At 49.4% G+C, this 13,756-nt stretch overlaps 1 protein-coding gene across 1 annotated transcript in view; it reads left to right on the forward strand.

Annotated features, from left to right (window-relative positions):
* Positions 1 to 13,756, forward strand: part of PCM1 (pericentriolar material 1) — an 82,239-nt gene that overhangs the window by 5,238 nt on the left and 63,245 nt on the right. Inside the window, 6 exon segments of the mRNA XM_078148557.1 lie at positions 664 to 909; positions 1,592 to 1,861; positions 2,965 to 2,979; positions 2,982 to 3,137; positions 3,319 to 3,417; positions 3,419 to 3,436. Of these exon segments, the coding sequence (XP_078004683.1) occupies positions 664 to 909; positions 1,592 to 1,861; positions 2,965 to 2,979; positions 2,982 to 3,137; positions 3,319 to 3,417; positions 3,419 to 3,436 (804 nt within the window).

Below are 13,756 nucleotides of genomic sequence, written 5' to 3' on the forward strand. Positions count from 1 at the left end.
GGAAGGAAAGAAACCCGGTCAAGACTAAGTGCGAAGCTCATGCCATTGGGGCCCTCTCCCCTGTCCCCTCAGGGTCATAGGCATTTAGCGGCGTCCATGGGCTCCAGCTGGCTTAGGTTGGCAGAAAGCAGTAGGTAGCTGTGGCCTCTGATGAAAGGATTGGTCATTCCCTGGTGGGCCACCGTCAGGGCTACCTCGTGGGACTTGGTTGCCTCCGATCTAAGTTTTCTCAGGATTCATCACAGACTAATGAAGAGTTCTGTGATCTCAGCAGGTTCTCTTAGTATGCATGAGGTAGAACCCCTGGGCTGCTATATTTCAACTGAAGCTTGGACACAGGATTATGGACCTTGGGTTAAAGTCAGTTCAGGGAGCATTTTAGTGCTTTAAACGTGCTGGGGACACAAAGACAGTGGTTAGTATGTGACAGGTGAGGGTTAGAGCTGGGGCCAGAGGGAGACCAGTTTCAGGGTGAGTAATTTCTAAAAAATTGGGCCAGTGAAAATTGTATCAGTCTATGAAACTACTTAACTGCCTGAAAACTGACACATTATATATTAGCATTTTAAGGCCAAGCAAATTTTGTTCCCTAAATAAAATATCTACCTTTGATAAAGGACTAATTAACTCTGACTTTATTGTTTTTTCTCCCTCCTTTTCAAGGATTGGGGTGGCCAACAAAAGAAAGCAAACAGATCAGCAGAGAAAAACAGGAAGAAATTTGGTGTCGAGAGTGAAAAGAGGGTAATGAATGACATTTCCCCTGAGTCGTCCCCAGGAGTTGGACGGAGAAAGATGAGGACTCCTCACACCTTTCCTCACAGCAGATATGTGACGCAGATGTCTGTTCCCGAGCAGACAGAACTGGACAAGCTGAAGCAGCGGATAAATTTCAGTGACTTAGATCAGGTTTGTGCATTGCTTGGGGGGGGGGAGATACCGTCCTTAAACCCAAGGTGGGGGCAAAGGCCTGTTGGGCTGACTCTGGGATGACTGAGGGCTGCTTCCTGGCAGGCTCCAGCAGGTCGGCTCTGAGGCCCGAGAACCAGAACGGTCTTGGTGTCGTACTCAGCTCATGCTTTGTGACCAGGCACACGGCAACATTGGTTCACAGGGCTGGTTCCAAGACTCATTTTAAGATGTGCTGTTCTGTTTGTCAGGGGCCTCGGTTCAGTGATGCTGGGTTTGGTGACTCCTCCAGAAGAGGTTGAGGTTTTTAGAGGGGGGTTTAGTTTTCCCAGCTTTGGGCCTCTCTTACCCAGGGAGCACCCCGTGCTGCGTGAGATTTGTGTCCTGGCAGATTCAAGCCCAGGGTGATGGAATCAGTTAGCGGTCTGAACTGGGTTTTTTAAGCCAGCCTCTTACACTGATGTGCCCGTGGACCCTTGGTTCTTAGACCTGCAGCCTCCCAGAAATCCGTGGACAAGTGCACATCATGACTGTCATTCAGAGGCATCAGGTGTATCCTCTCTGGCCCAGTATAGGGAGAGCCAGCTGAGAGCCGTGCCCAAGCAGTCTAAGGAGATGGTGAACTGAACGAGCAGGCCGTGGGTGCTCATGCTGGTGGGGGCGGGTTTCTTTTTCACTCTAGAGGAGCATCGGAAGCGACTCCCAAGGCAGAGCCACAGCTGCTAACAACAGACGTCAGCTTGCGGAAAACAGGAAGCCGCACAACTTTTTGTCGATGCAGATTAATACAAACAAGAGCAAAGATGTGGGCACAAGTCCTCAAACAAGGGAGATGAGTGGGTCGTCCCAGTGTAAAGAGCTATTTGCATCTGCTTTGAGTAAAGATCTTTTACAAAACTGTCAAGTCTCCGAGGAAGATGGGAGAGGAGAGCCTGCGATGGACAGCAGCCAGGTAATGCGCTTCTCACCTGTGTGTTCCTTCTGTGTTTTGCCCATGTTTTCCCCTCCCCAAAGGAGGAGGCCTTTGAAATGAAATCTGATGTGCTTGGGAGTTGCATGCATGCTTAGTTTTGTTAGGTTAAGTAGAAACTGATTTTTATTTGTTTTCTCCACTAGAGAAAAACATTCTAACTCGTCTTCCTAAGATGTTCAAAATATGTGAAAGTTTGCAGGACTATGGAGTGTTGAGGTTGAGGACCGCTGCTGCACACACAGGCCCTGTAGAAGTGACTGATCTGCAGAAAACTAGAGTAGAATAAAAGACGCTGACGTGTCTAGAGGGTTTCTAGTCCAAGTTCATTGTTCTTCCCTTCAGAAGAGCTCTGAGGACCTTCCAGTTACATTGGTGCCAGTGCTGGTGATTGTTGATAGAATGTTGGACTCAGTCCCGTGTCCCTGACGGTCACAAGCCTCTTCTGAAAAAGGACTACAATCATAGGTGTAACACCTACTTTATGGGCTGGTGGTCACGCTTGGAGGAGCACATTTGGGCAAAAAGCATTTTGTAGGTTTTTAAAGAGTACAGTGTAAATGTCAGCTGCTCTGCTGACTTTAGGGTAAGCCTTGTGACCGTCAGTCACTGTCGGACACATGTTAGATGCCATTCCTGGTGCCCGGCACATAGGTGTCAGCTAGTCCATGCTGGTGGACAGACATAGAGGACGTACGTGTGTCAGTGAGGGACACCAGCCAGAAAGTGCTTTTGGACTCCATCTCCCCTATCGGTTTGTTAGTGTTCTAGAGTCATTTGGGTTCTTTTTTGGACTTTAGTGTCTGATTGGAAGCAACTGCTTCTCCCCCCCCCCCCGCCCCAGCCTATTGTACTCTTGGGTTAATTTTAAAAAAACAACTGTGTGAGCCTAACTCCTTTTAACATTGCTCCTTCAAACGAACGATGTTGCCACCACGAGTGCTGGTGCGGGTACTCGGATCCCGCTCCATCTGCCGTGTGAGTATGAGGCCTGCAGCGGGTCGAGAACCTTTGGGGGTCAGTGACTGGCTAGTGCTCAGGTCTTCCCCACGTCCCCCTTAACTGACGGAATGTCCTCTCTGCAGATTGTGAGCAGGCTGGGGTTCAGATTCGGGACTATATTGCCAAGGCTAGTTCCATGCGGGATGATCTGGTAGAGAAAAATGAGAGATCCGCCAATGTTGAGCGCCTCACACACCTTATAGATCATCTCAAAGAGCAAGAAAAGTCCTACCTGAAATTTCTGCAAAAGATGCTTGTGAGTGTTAGACCCTTACCCCTGGTCCACTTTCAGTCCTGTGCCAGCGGGACTCCTGACCTGATGTGTGCTTTGATGGCATCGTGGGAGTGGTGTGTTGTGTTCAAGGCCAAGTGCGCCCATTTCATTTCTGTTGTCCCTTTTTAATAGCTGTGTGATTTATACCGCTACAATATTTCAGGCTAGAGAAAAGGAGGAGGACGATGTTCGCACTATAGATTCCGCTGTGGGATCTGGTTCTGTAGCTGAGAGCACATCGCTAATCATAGATGTGCAGTCTGGGGGCTTCAGACACCACGGTAAGCTGCCTTTCAGTCCTTACGCTGCTGGGGAGGAAGATGCCAATTCTTGTTGCACTTAGTGAGAGTCGTGACTTGGGTTGGAGCACACAAGCACGCACAGATGTGGCCCAGTAGGGAGCTCTCAGCACTTTCTGTGTCTTGGAACCCTCCGGGTCTGAGCGATTGGGCTTCCCTTTAATTAGCAAAGCTTAGGGATGTCATTCCAATACAGTTTCCTCATTGAGGAGCAGTTTTACCGTTTCTGAAAAGATGACGTTGTGGGAAGAAATCACTGCAGTCTCTTGCTGTCGTGGGAGATGTCAGTGTCTCTGGAGGCTTTCAGCTGGAGAGTTCCCAGAGTCCCATGTGTTTTGAACCTTTCAGGTGTCCCCATCTGTTCGAGGTTAGCCTGGCTGCTCACAGACCCCAGTGACCCCCAGACCCTGCAGATCAAGCTGCTTTACCCAGTGTTGAGGGGGCTGGCTTGGGCACTGGTAGATCAGAGGAGGAGATTGGACTCAGATGTTCCAGAAAAATGGGGGCTACCAAACATGGCTTTTCCTTGGAAGCTTTGGGCTGCGAGTAGGGTAGACTGATCATTTAGACTCAGAAAATGGGAGAGCACCAGGCCCGACTTTACCAGTGGCCCCTCCGTACCATGGTGCCTCTGAGGGTCCAGTGATAGCCACACAGCTCTCAGCACCGAGCCTGGCATACAGTAGGCGCTATAGAACCGTTCTCTGTTATTCTTACCCAGGAGCTGGTCTTTGCTCAGGCTCGATAGTTGAGCTTCATCAGTGAAATGCCCCTGGTGAAAGAAGGGAGCTCACAGAGTAGTCATTGGGAGCTTCTGGGGGGTATGGGGCAGGGTTTGAGAATAATGCACAAGATCCCCAGCATTAGGAAGCAAGTTACATTTCCTTTGGCTGCTTCATCTGTTAATGTTCACCCCACTTCCTTTCCTCCCTTCCTTGAAGAGGAAACTGCCTGTTTTCCCCTTCTTTCTGCCGTGGTACGACCAGCTGCTTGGACAAGTTGAGCAGATCAGGTGGAAGGGGGCTTCAGCAGAGGGACATTTGTTCTTCCAGCTAGCACAGATTTGCCCCCAAACCAACCTTCCCACTTTATTTATTTTGCCAGTTGTGATCAGGGGTGGGGGGATGGAGATATTCATCAGGATGGTGGTGGAGAGGCATTAGCTTCCAGTCAGAGGATGGTGAGGGGACGGGCAGTCAGACCTCGCCTGGGCAAGGGCCACTTGGCTGCCGCTCCAGGTCAGCCAGGATTCCCGCAACTTGAGGAGCGCTCTGCCTCTGGGAGGGCAAGGCCTGGGCGGGGTGGGCTGGTGAGTGGGTGGGCCTTGGTTATGAGGCTGCCTGTAAATATGTGTTAAACAGGAGTGTGTGTTAAGAGAATTAATGCACTACACTATTTAATAAAGGAGGCATCTTGTAGTCTGAGAATTCGGCCGTGCATTGAGGACAAACTAGGGGATTCAGCTTCCCAAGAACAGGTTTCAGACATTGACGTCCCTCCAAGTCCCAAAGGGAAAGGTGACAGACCTGCTCAGAATGACAGGGAGATATGGCCTGATAGGAAGTATAGCCAAGGACGTGGATTATCCGCAAAGGTACAGATGCTGCGCCCCTCTTGGGGAGCGGTGCTGGGCATGGGGGGGTGGGCAGGGATGGAGGGGGGCCTCTGTTGTGTGCCTGCTTTCTTGACTTTCTGTGGTGATCACCATTGCCGATGGTCCCTGTTATGAACCTCCAGGATTTGTAAGGGTTTTTCACATTGTATGAACCTGAAGATTAACCACTTGTCAAGCCCATCCCCTCTCTCTATGTGGAGGGCTCTGCCTCGAAAATATTTTCTGAGCTTCACAGCTTAGGAAGAGTTGCCTCTCGAGTGTGTCTGATGGTCTTGGATTCCAAGTGAAGTTCGTATTGGGGGAGCAGTGGTGGGGACCAGCCCTGGGGTAGCAGATCAGATTTCCTAGAGCTAGCAGGACTTAAAATCCAGCAGATCATTTTTTCCCTGCCTTTTGTCAGAAGGAAATGTTTTTAGTGTTTCCTTTTGCTTGTTTATATGTTAGTTGAAAATTCTTTCAACTCATTATTCCATAATCAGATTGAGTGCTGGGATCATTTCCTCCAGAGTTTCTCACAAATGTTTTCTGTTTTAATTTGCCATGTTTTGTCCTTAGTGTGTGTAGGATTCTAAGATAACTGCCCCTTGAAGTTAGCCCCATGGAAAGTAATTTAAGATAGAGTGTGTTTAATTTGACAGGAAATGCTGTTTTGTAAGACTTTCTTCCTTGGGATAAAACTCCTTTTGTTGGCTCAGAAATATTTCCTTTTTATTTTTATGGAATGGGGATTAGACCTATGATTTCATTTTTGTTGAAGATTCCCCCGCAGGCAGCGCCTTCTCCCAAGGCGATTGGGCATCCCTGGCCAGCGGCCAGCTCACTTAAGAGTCTTTGGGAGTCGCCTCAAGTCCTGTGAGAAAGGATTTGCTCATGGCCAGTATGTCAGGACTTGAACCCAGACCCAGGCTGGCTCTCTATGCACAAGACAGTGCTTGCTGCCTTTCTTTTATTCATGTGATTACTTTAAAATAAAGGCCAGACCAGATGGCTTAACCGGCGTTGTGTTGGTGACTTGGTGGACTTGTGTAGGAATTTGAAGTTGGTGATGAGAGGACAGCTGGTGGGAATGTGCCAGGTGGCTCTTTGATCTGTAGCCTGGCAGAAGGGGGAGGGCAGCGGGGGCTGGGCAGAGCAATGCTGGCAGAAAGTGGACTGGAAAAGGAGGCGCAGAGGGGCCTAGGCTATGGATGGACTTGGGGAAACCCGTTGACCTGTCCTTCAGTTATTCAGAAATAGCATTCTGAGAGAGGGCCCTAGGTTGTGCCAGACTGACTGCCAGAGGGTATATGTACACCCCCCCACCTACCACACACCACAAGCACATCACATGCACACCCCCCCCACAAATACCACATGTACATACACACACCACACATGTGTACACGTAACACACATATACCGCATACACAAATACCACATGCACACATACCCCACATATATACACTACACACACCACGCATGCACATATCCCACATACATACCACATGTACGCACATCACACACACAGAGTTAAAGACTCCTGTTAGAGAAGGGTCGTGTTGCTTACTGGTCTGTTTCCCTAGGGCGTGGTTGAGCAGATCGTGGCCGCTGCAGCCACAGATTCTAGTTGGTAAATATTCTTTTCAGACACGTCTGTAGGCAGTGTGTTTGGTTTAATTTACTGTTTTCATTTGATGCCTTGCCAGATGCTGCTTTGGATAAAGTGTGAGCTGAATATAAAGCTAAATTTGTATTCAGGTCAGATGATTCAGTTGCTTTCTGTTTGCTCTCCTGTTACCCTAGTTCAATGTAATTTTTCAAAACAATCTCCTTCTGAGATGCAATATGGCCAAGCAGCTACAGAGAGCTGGCCTTGTTGGCAGGAAGACCTGGGCTCAAGGCCTGCCCCGACACACCCCCCTGGGCAGGTAAGGGAGCCTCTCAAGGCTCCCAGGCAACTTTCAAAGATTGATTTACATTCTTGAGTGTGTTCTGGTCTGCTTTGGTCAAGGGTTGTGTGCCCCGGTCCCTGTACCGTGAAATCCCAGAGAGCTCTGTTCCTCCCCCTCCCACCCCCCAGTACATTAATTGAAAAAACAAACTTTGTGGTTTTGGATTTGCTCCCGTTTCCCTTCAGTTTTCCAGTTTTAGCATTCCTCATGAATAATGCCTCCTCCGCTTTATTTTGTCAGTCCCACATCAGTCAGAGTGATTTGTAATCCTTAGAAGAATGACATCCTTAATGCCAGACTCACCTCTTATCCATTTCTTTCCTCTGCCAGATGTCTCTCACGTGTCTTTCTCCCCAGGATCCCCTTTTCAAATGTTGTAGGATTCTGTCATTAAAACGGGAAAAGGAAAATCAGGATTCTACCAGAGAGCCAAAAGTTCACCTTGATCATTCATCAGGTTTAATTCACGGCAGCTTAGTGACTACAGAATGTTGGCTTAGCACCTGGAAGACCTGGGTTTGAGCATCACTTTGATACTCCCAGGTTGTGTGCGCCTGAGCAAGCCCCTTCTCTTTTCAGCACTTAAGTCTGGAAGCAGCAGAGGAGGTGCTGACAAACAGGCTGTTTTTTCCCAGTCTACCCTTGATTGTTACCCCTAGGTTTTAAGTGGAGCTTAAACTGGGTGAGTTACCGAAACATTGGAGAACATGCGTCCCCCACCTCTTGGATCAGTTTCTTAACCGTTAACGACGTGTATAGCATGGTACAGTCCTACAGCACCATGCCATCTCCTCTGGGCAGGTTTGGTAATTCTGGGACTTTGCAGCTTTTCAGTTTGTCCGTATCTTGGTTCAGTGTTCTTCCTTCCCTCTACGTCGCTCAGTTCCCTCAAAGTCTTCTAGGCCACTGGAGACTGAAGAAAAGAAAACAAACCAGCCTAGACACCTTTGGGGAGTGGATGCTTTACATATGGATGAAATTGCCCAGGCCTCAGAGCCTGCGGCTCTTGTAATGGCAGTCTCGGAGTAGTCTGGATTGAGAAGAAAGCGTCAACCTAAGGACCTTTCTCCAGTCTCTAGAATACCAGCCCTTGTATTACCTTGTCCATGGCAATTATTTTTTCTTTATAGCAAAAGTTAGCAGCTTTGTTTATTTTTTGGGTTGTTTTTTTTTTGTTTGTTTGTTTTTGGTAAAAGCAGTTTTTGCATTGTCCTTCCAATTTGAAGAAGCCTCTACATCATCATAGAAGGAGCAGGGACAGCCCGCTGCCCGTCAGGTCCCTCTGAAGGCTTTTGCCTCTCTTCAGACATCGTCACAAATGGTGTTTGTCAGTTCTTGGTATTGTCTTAACTTCTGACCACACTCACCTTTGTACTTTGGTGTGACTCATCCTGGTTCATTGTGGGCTTGAATGGTCCTTGAAAGGCTTGGCTTCAGTATCTGTAACAGTCACTGAAGCGTGTTCTTTGTGAGCTACGCATTTTACATTTCCATGGAGTAGTATCCACTCTCAAAAAGCACAGAAGTAATAACTCAGAGGAAGAAGAGCCATGAATCCATATCTGTAGGGCTGGCCCTCCAGCTGGCCCTCCACCGGCCAGACTAAGCAAAGGCCACTGGGGTAAGCTTTGGTTTCATTTGGGCCAGGTCAGTCTGGTGTCAGTCGAAGCACGCACCTGGTCATTGCTGCCACTCCGTGAAGCCATGTCGGCATTGTTACTCACACACCACTCTGTGTAGAAGAGAATTAACCAATGAGGCCTTTTCTTAAGACGTATTGTCATTCCCACCCCAGCAGTCACTGTGCTTCTGATTAGTGACTGTCAGAAAAGTCCTTCCTTCTCTGGTCTCACTTTCTTGAAACTTTGCCTGGTTGCTTCAGCCCCCACTGATCTTTCCTTCCTCTGCATTCCTGAAGCACTTACAGTCTGTGCTACCCAGTCTAGCTCTGAATTATGTGCTGTCTGGCTTTATTTGTTCATTGTTTCTGATAGGCTAGTTCTGGCTCTGCAGTGGGGGAGTGCTTTGAGCACCTCACCGACGCTGCACACATGGAGGTACATGCTAAGCATCTGGTCCCATGGTAGGTGCTCACCATCTCCTTGGTTGCTGGGGCAGCAGGCCTCCGTAAGTCAGCAGGAGGACCAAGGGGCTGCCTGCCTAGATGGTAGGCCCAGGGCTTACCACCTCTCCCTGTCCTTCATCTTCACCCGTGCAAAAAGGATTTTTATCCCCTCGCTGTCATTTTGGGGGTCAGTCAGGTAGTCTCTCTTGGCTTCTCAAGTTTCTTCCTCTCTAAAATAAAATAAATCCTTAACATTTCGGTTCCCTGCGCACTCACTATTTCCTGGAATCTCTGGATAAGCTTAGCCTTGCTCCAACATGAGAGGGATGCACGTAAGGGCTCAGCTTTCCATAGCTGCATACTGTTTTTGTGTTTTCTATGAAGGTTTAGCTCTTTTCTCCTAGTTTTATTTTCATCTTGCATCAGCTAATCATGTGTATATTCACGCTGAACTTCTTCCTAGGCCTCTGAGGGCCCCGCTGATCTACTCTGGGGGTCAGTTCCTGCACTTTGGCTGTGTCTGGTGAAAAGGAACCTTGGGTTTTAGCAGGAGTGGGTAGGGCATCATGGCAGCCTCCAGAGACAGAGGGGTGTTTGAGAACAAGCTGGACGGTCTCCCTCCAGTATACCACGTGTGCATGTACCCACTTCCTCATGTTGGGTGGTCCCATCAGCGATGGAGATTGCAGCCTGTTCCTGGCTGCAGAACCTTGCCTTGGTTCACCACAGCCCCTGCAGAGCTGGCCCCTGGGCTGCCTACCTGGTCCCCTTGGCCTTGGCCATGCTGACCAGCCCATCTTTTTGGATGCCCCCCACCTCTCCTTTGGCCTCTGTGTCTTCGGTTCCTGGAATCCCAGCCCTAGGGCTGGAAGGGACCTTTGAGACCATCATGTCCAACTCCCTCCTTTTCCAGATGAGGAAAATGAGGCTAGTGCAAGAGCACCCAGTAAGTGTTGGAGACAGGATCAGAGGATCCGAGTCCTGGCCAGTGCGGCCACATGGTGCTGTCAGCTTGGGGGCATCCTTGGAGCTCTGCACTTTCCTGAAGGCAGCCCACCGTGACTGTACACTTCTCCCTCCTCCGGAGGGTCGAGCCAGCCTCTTGAGTGGCTGCAGATCTCTCCTAGGAGGCTCATGGCTTTCCTGCCTCCCCCACAGCATCGGATGCCAGCAGGGGCATGTGGAGGACCTCACCATCAGAGGAAACGCCGCCTTCACCACGAGCTCTGCTATGGCGAGTGTCAGTCACCTGTTGGGGGCCTTGTGAACAGAGGCTTGGGATGTGTGAAGGGAGAAGCCTGCAGGGCCGTCCTCCTTGACTAAGTTTTCATCACCACCTTCTTTGTAAAGGATCAGTAGGCATGCACGGGAATCTTGTGTTTGCTCCATCTTCCATCTGTTGTCACCGCACTGCTGTCTGCCTCGGTTTGCTCAGCTGTCCAAGGGAGTCATAATGGCACTTTCCTGCTGGGGTTGTCATGAGGTTCCAGGGAGGTCATCTTTGTAGAAGCGCTTAGCCTGGGGCCTGGCACTGCCAGGGTGGATTTCTGTGGATGCTTATACCCTTCACCCTTCCACCTGCCTCTGTGTGTGTTGGTAGATGTGGAGCCGAGAGGGTGCTTCCTGCTGGAAAGGAGGCATAGAGGTTTTTGTGGCTCCCTTTTTTCCCTACGTTAACAAGGCCCAAGATTTCTCCCCACTGCTTTGGTATGTCCCCGTCTTTCTTTTAGCCTAGCATTAATGCCCTCGGCAGTTGTGGCCAATGTGGTCTGGCCCGGCTGCTTTTCCTGGAGAGGCAGCCTTGTCGGCCCCCCTGCCTCCTCTGCTCCCAGACGCAGACAACACTACTTTCCAGCCTTCCCATTTTACGGATGAGCAACTGAGGCAGGCGGGGTCACCAGAGTAGGCTTCCAGCCCACAGACCCCTGAGCTTTTCCTCTTGTACCACCCCACCTCCACTTCCAGGCCATTGGACCCCCTTCTAGCCTGATAGTGGTGAACGGAGTTTGTTTCTTAACCTCTGCTAATCTTTTTACTTGTGGACTTCCCTGTTTCCATCCTTCCATGCTGTCTTCATCATCATCATCACCAGACATTTATTAAGCGCTTCCTGTGTTCCAGGCTCTGTGCTACGCGCTGGGGATGCAAAGAAAGGTACAGATAGGGTGCGTGCCCTCCAGCAGCTCTCCTGCCCCGTGGGGGAGCCGAGGTGTGAATCATGATGTAAACACGCATTCGTGCAGAGTAAGTGAGAGGTGACCCTCGAGGGAGGGAAGGCAAAAGGGGAGCTTGGCTTCTCTCGTCTCTGCCCGTTTGTCCTTGGCAGTAGCCATTAGTGTGTCTGCTGCATACCAGATGGTCCCCTAGCCCGTGAAATGCTGCTTCTTGTAAGATCAGCAATGCTGGTCCCTCTCTTTGTATCCCATCCATCCTTTCACTGCGGCTTCCTTCTTCACTTCTCCCTGGCGACCAGACCCCCAGGAGTGACACCCTTCATTTCCTCCAGCAGCGTGTGCGGCCCCTTAGACAAGGCCTCACATTTGGGGCAAGGGCCAAGTCCAAGTTTTTAGGCTGCCTGATAACTGGGGCTCAGCCCCCTCTACTCTGGCCACGCAGGAGCGGGGGCCATTTTATTTTAGGGAGACTTCATCCCCCAGTGGTAGGCCAGGCTTCTGCTAGTGGTGAGCCTCGAAAGCAGACTCCTCCTGGTTCTGAGCCTTTCCAGCCTTGGCTGCCTGGAACCCAGTGTCATCCCCAGCCCACAAGTGAGCAGAGGAAGGCGGGGCCCCGAGCGACACTTTTACAGGTGACCCTGACGAGGGAGTTTCCAGCAGGAACGCCCCAGGTGGAGGGGAGAGACATGGCAGCCCACAGGCATTGGCCTCAGAAAGCTCTTGTGAGCCAGACTCTGAGTGAGCGGCCGTCTCCACTGCCTGAGTGTGGAGAAATGTAAGGTGTACAGCAGCAGCATCTAGTTATGCTTCTGGGGTGTGGTCCTCTAAAAGGTCAGTCACTCCCTAGGAAGAGGAGCCATCTGATGGTCATTTGTAGAGGATTTCCCTGAGGTACTCGCCTCATCCGCTGTAGTGACCACAAAGACTGGTTCAGTGCTGGGCATCTTCCAGTAAGACAGAGAACATCTCTGTTGGGTCAGGATATACTATAGCCTTGATTACCCCAGCTACCAGAGGTTCTTTTTGAGGTCTGACTTCCACCAGGTTTCCTTCTCTTTTGTCATTTCTGGCATTCTTCTCTCCTTTCCCCCCCCCACTTGTGTTGTCTGTAGTTCTTAATAAAAACTGACAGCGAGTGCAGAGCATAGGAGGGGGTAGCAGCCTCTTCTTTCAGCCTTCAGTCTGGAGGGCATGTGCAGGTAATGCAGAGCTTTTCTTCCCGTCCTGAGACAAGTCAGATGTGTCAGGCGCCGGATACACAGAGGGTGACCGATGGCTGATGAGAAGGAATGGGGTTTTGTGTGGTCAGGTTACACAGGGCAGGCAGGGTTGGAAAAGGCAGAGTTGGTCCATGGAGGCCACGCTCGTTGGCTGGCACCTGCTTGTTCTCTCTTCTTCAGTCCTCTCGGCCTTGATTATGTTACCAGAATGTCCCTGACCCAAACTGTGCTGACCAGACAGGAATGTTCAGAGCTGACATGGTTATCACTAACTGCCTCCAAGTCCCCATGGTGTATACAGATAGCTACAGTATAGCTCTCAGCAGTATAAAGTGGGTGGGATTATCTGTTTCATATGCACATTCATATTTCCTACCACGTCATCGTGGAGCTCGCATAATGGTGGACTCCTTTTCAATGGCAGTTGTAGTACAGAAGGAGAGCATCTCAGCAGTATTATAGGGGGACTTGAGAGACTTCTTACTGACCAGGAGTTAATGAGGGACTGGCGTTCCAGAAGGCTGTAAAATCATAGTTACTCTCACTTGCTTGGGGTGTTCTTTGTTCAGATCCCGACAAGTATGTAAGTGTTTGTGAATGGAATTGGGAGGGACAGTCACACAGAAGTGACTTTCTTTTCTTCTCCCTGATTTCTCCAGAGAACCAAAACATGTCCGTAAACTAGTTCAGTGCAGCTTGACTTCACAAAGAGGAGGTATATTCAGTGAACAACCTAGGTTCTCTTTTGCAAACTCTTTAGACATCCTTATCCACTTAAGAAAACCTTGACCCTACCAGACTTTTGGGGGGTGGAAATTTAGAGTTAACGTAAATTCAGATTTGGGGGAAAGTTTCTAATAAAAATGTTAAGTATGAGGCATCTTATATTCTATTTTAAGATACCTCACTGGGAAATAATATATCAGAAAGTCAGTGATAAAAAGAAAAGTCTGTTACAATTTGTGCCACCATTTTCTGACTTGCACATTAAGCTATTATATCTTTTGAGGGGTCTCATGCTTAAGTATGTGACTTTAAGAAGTCATGTTTTTCGTCTGGAAGGGTTGCCTTTATCCTTTTTTGACTAGAGTTTTTGGAATGAAATTTAAAATCTGCTCGTTAGTTTTAAGTGGGATAGGGCAGTTGTATAGATACTACCTTTGAGCAGGACCACACCGAGGTTAACCTTGTTGGCATTAGTAAGAAACTGGCTTCTCTGAAGGTGGGGCATCAGGGTCAGTGATGTGATCCTCATTGTGAGAGAAAAAACTTGAAGACCAGTGACTTACCTTAAAAT

Source organism: Phascolarctos cinereus, unplaced genomic scaffold (genome assembly GCF_003287225.1).
Source record: "Phascolarctos cinereus isolate Bilbo 61053 unplaced genomic scaffold, phaCin_HiC Scaffold_9;HRSCAF=440, whole genome shotgun sequence".
NCBI lineage: Eukaryota > Metazoa > Chordata > Mammalia > Diprotodontia > Phascolarctidae > Phascolarctos > Phascolarctos cinereus.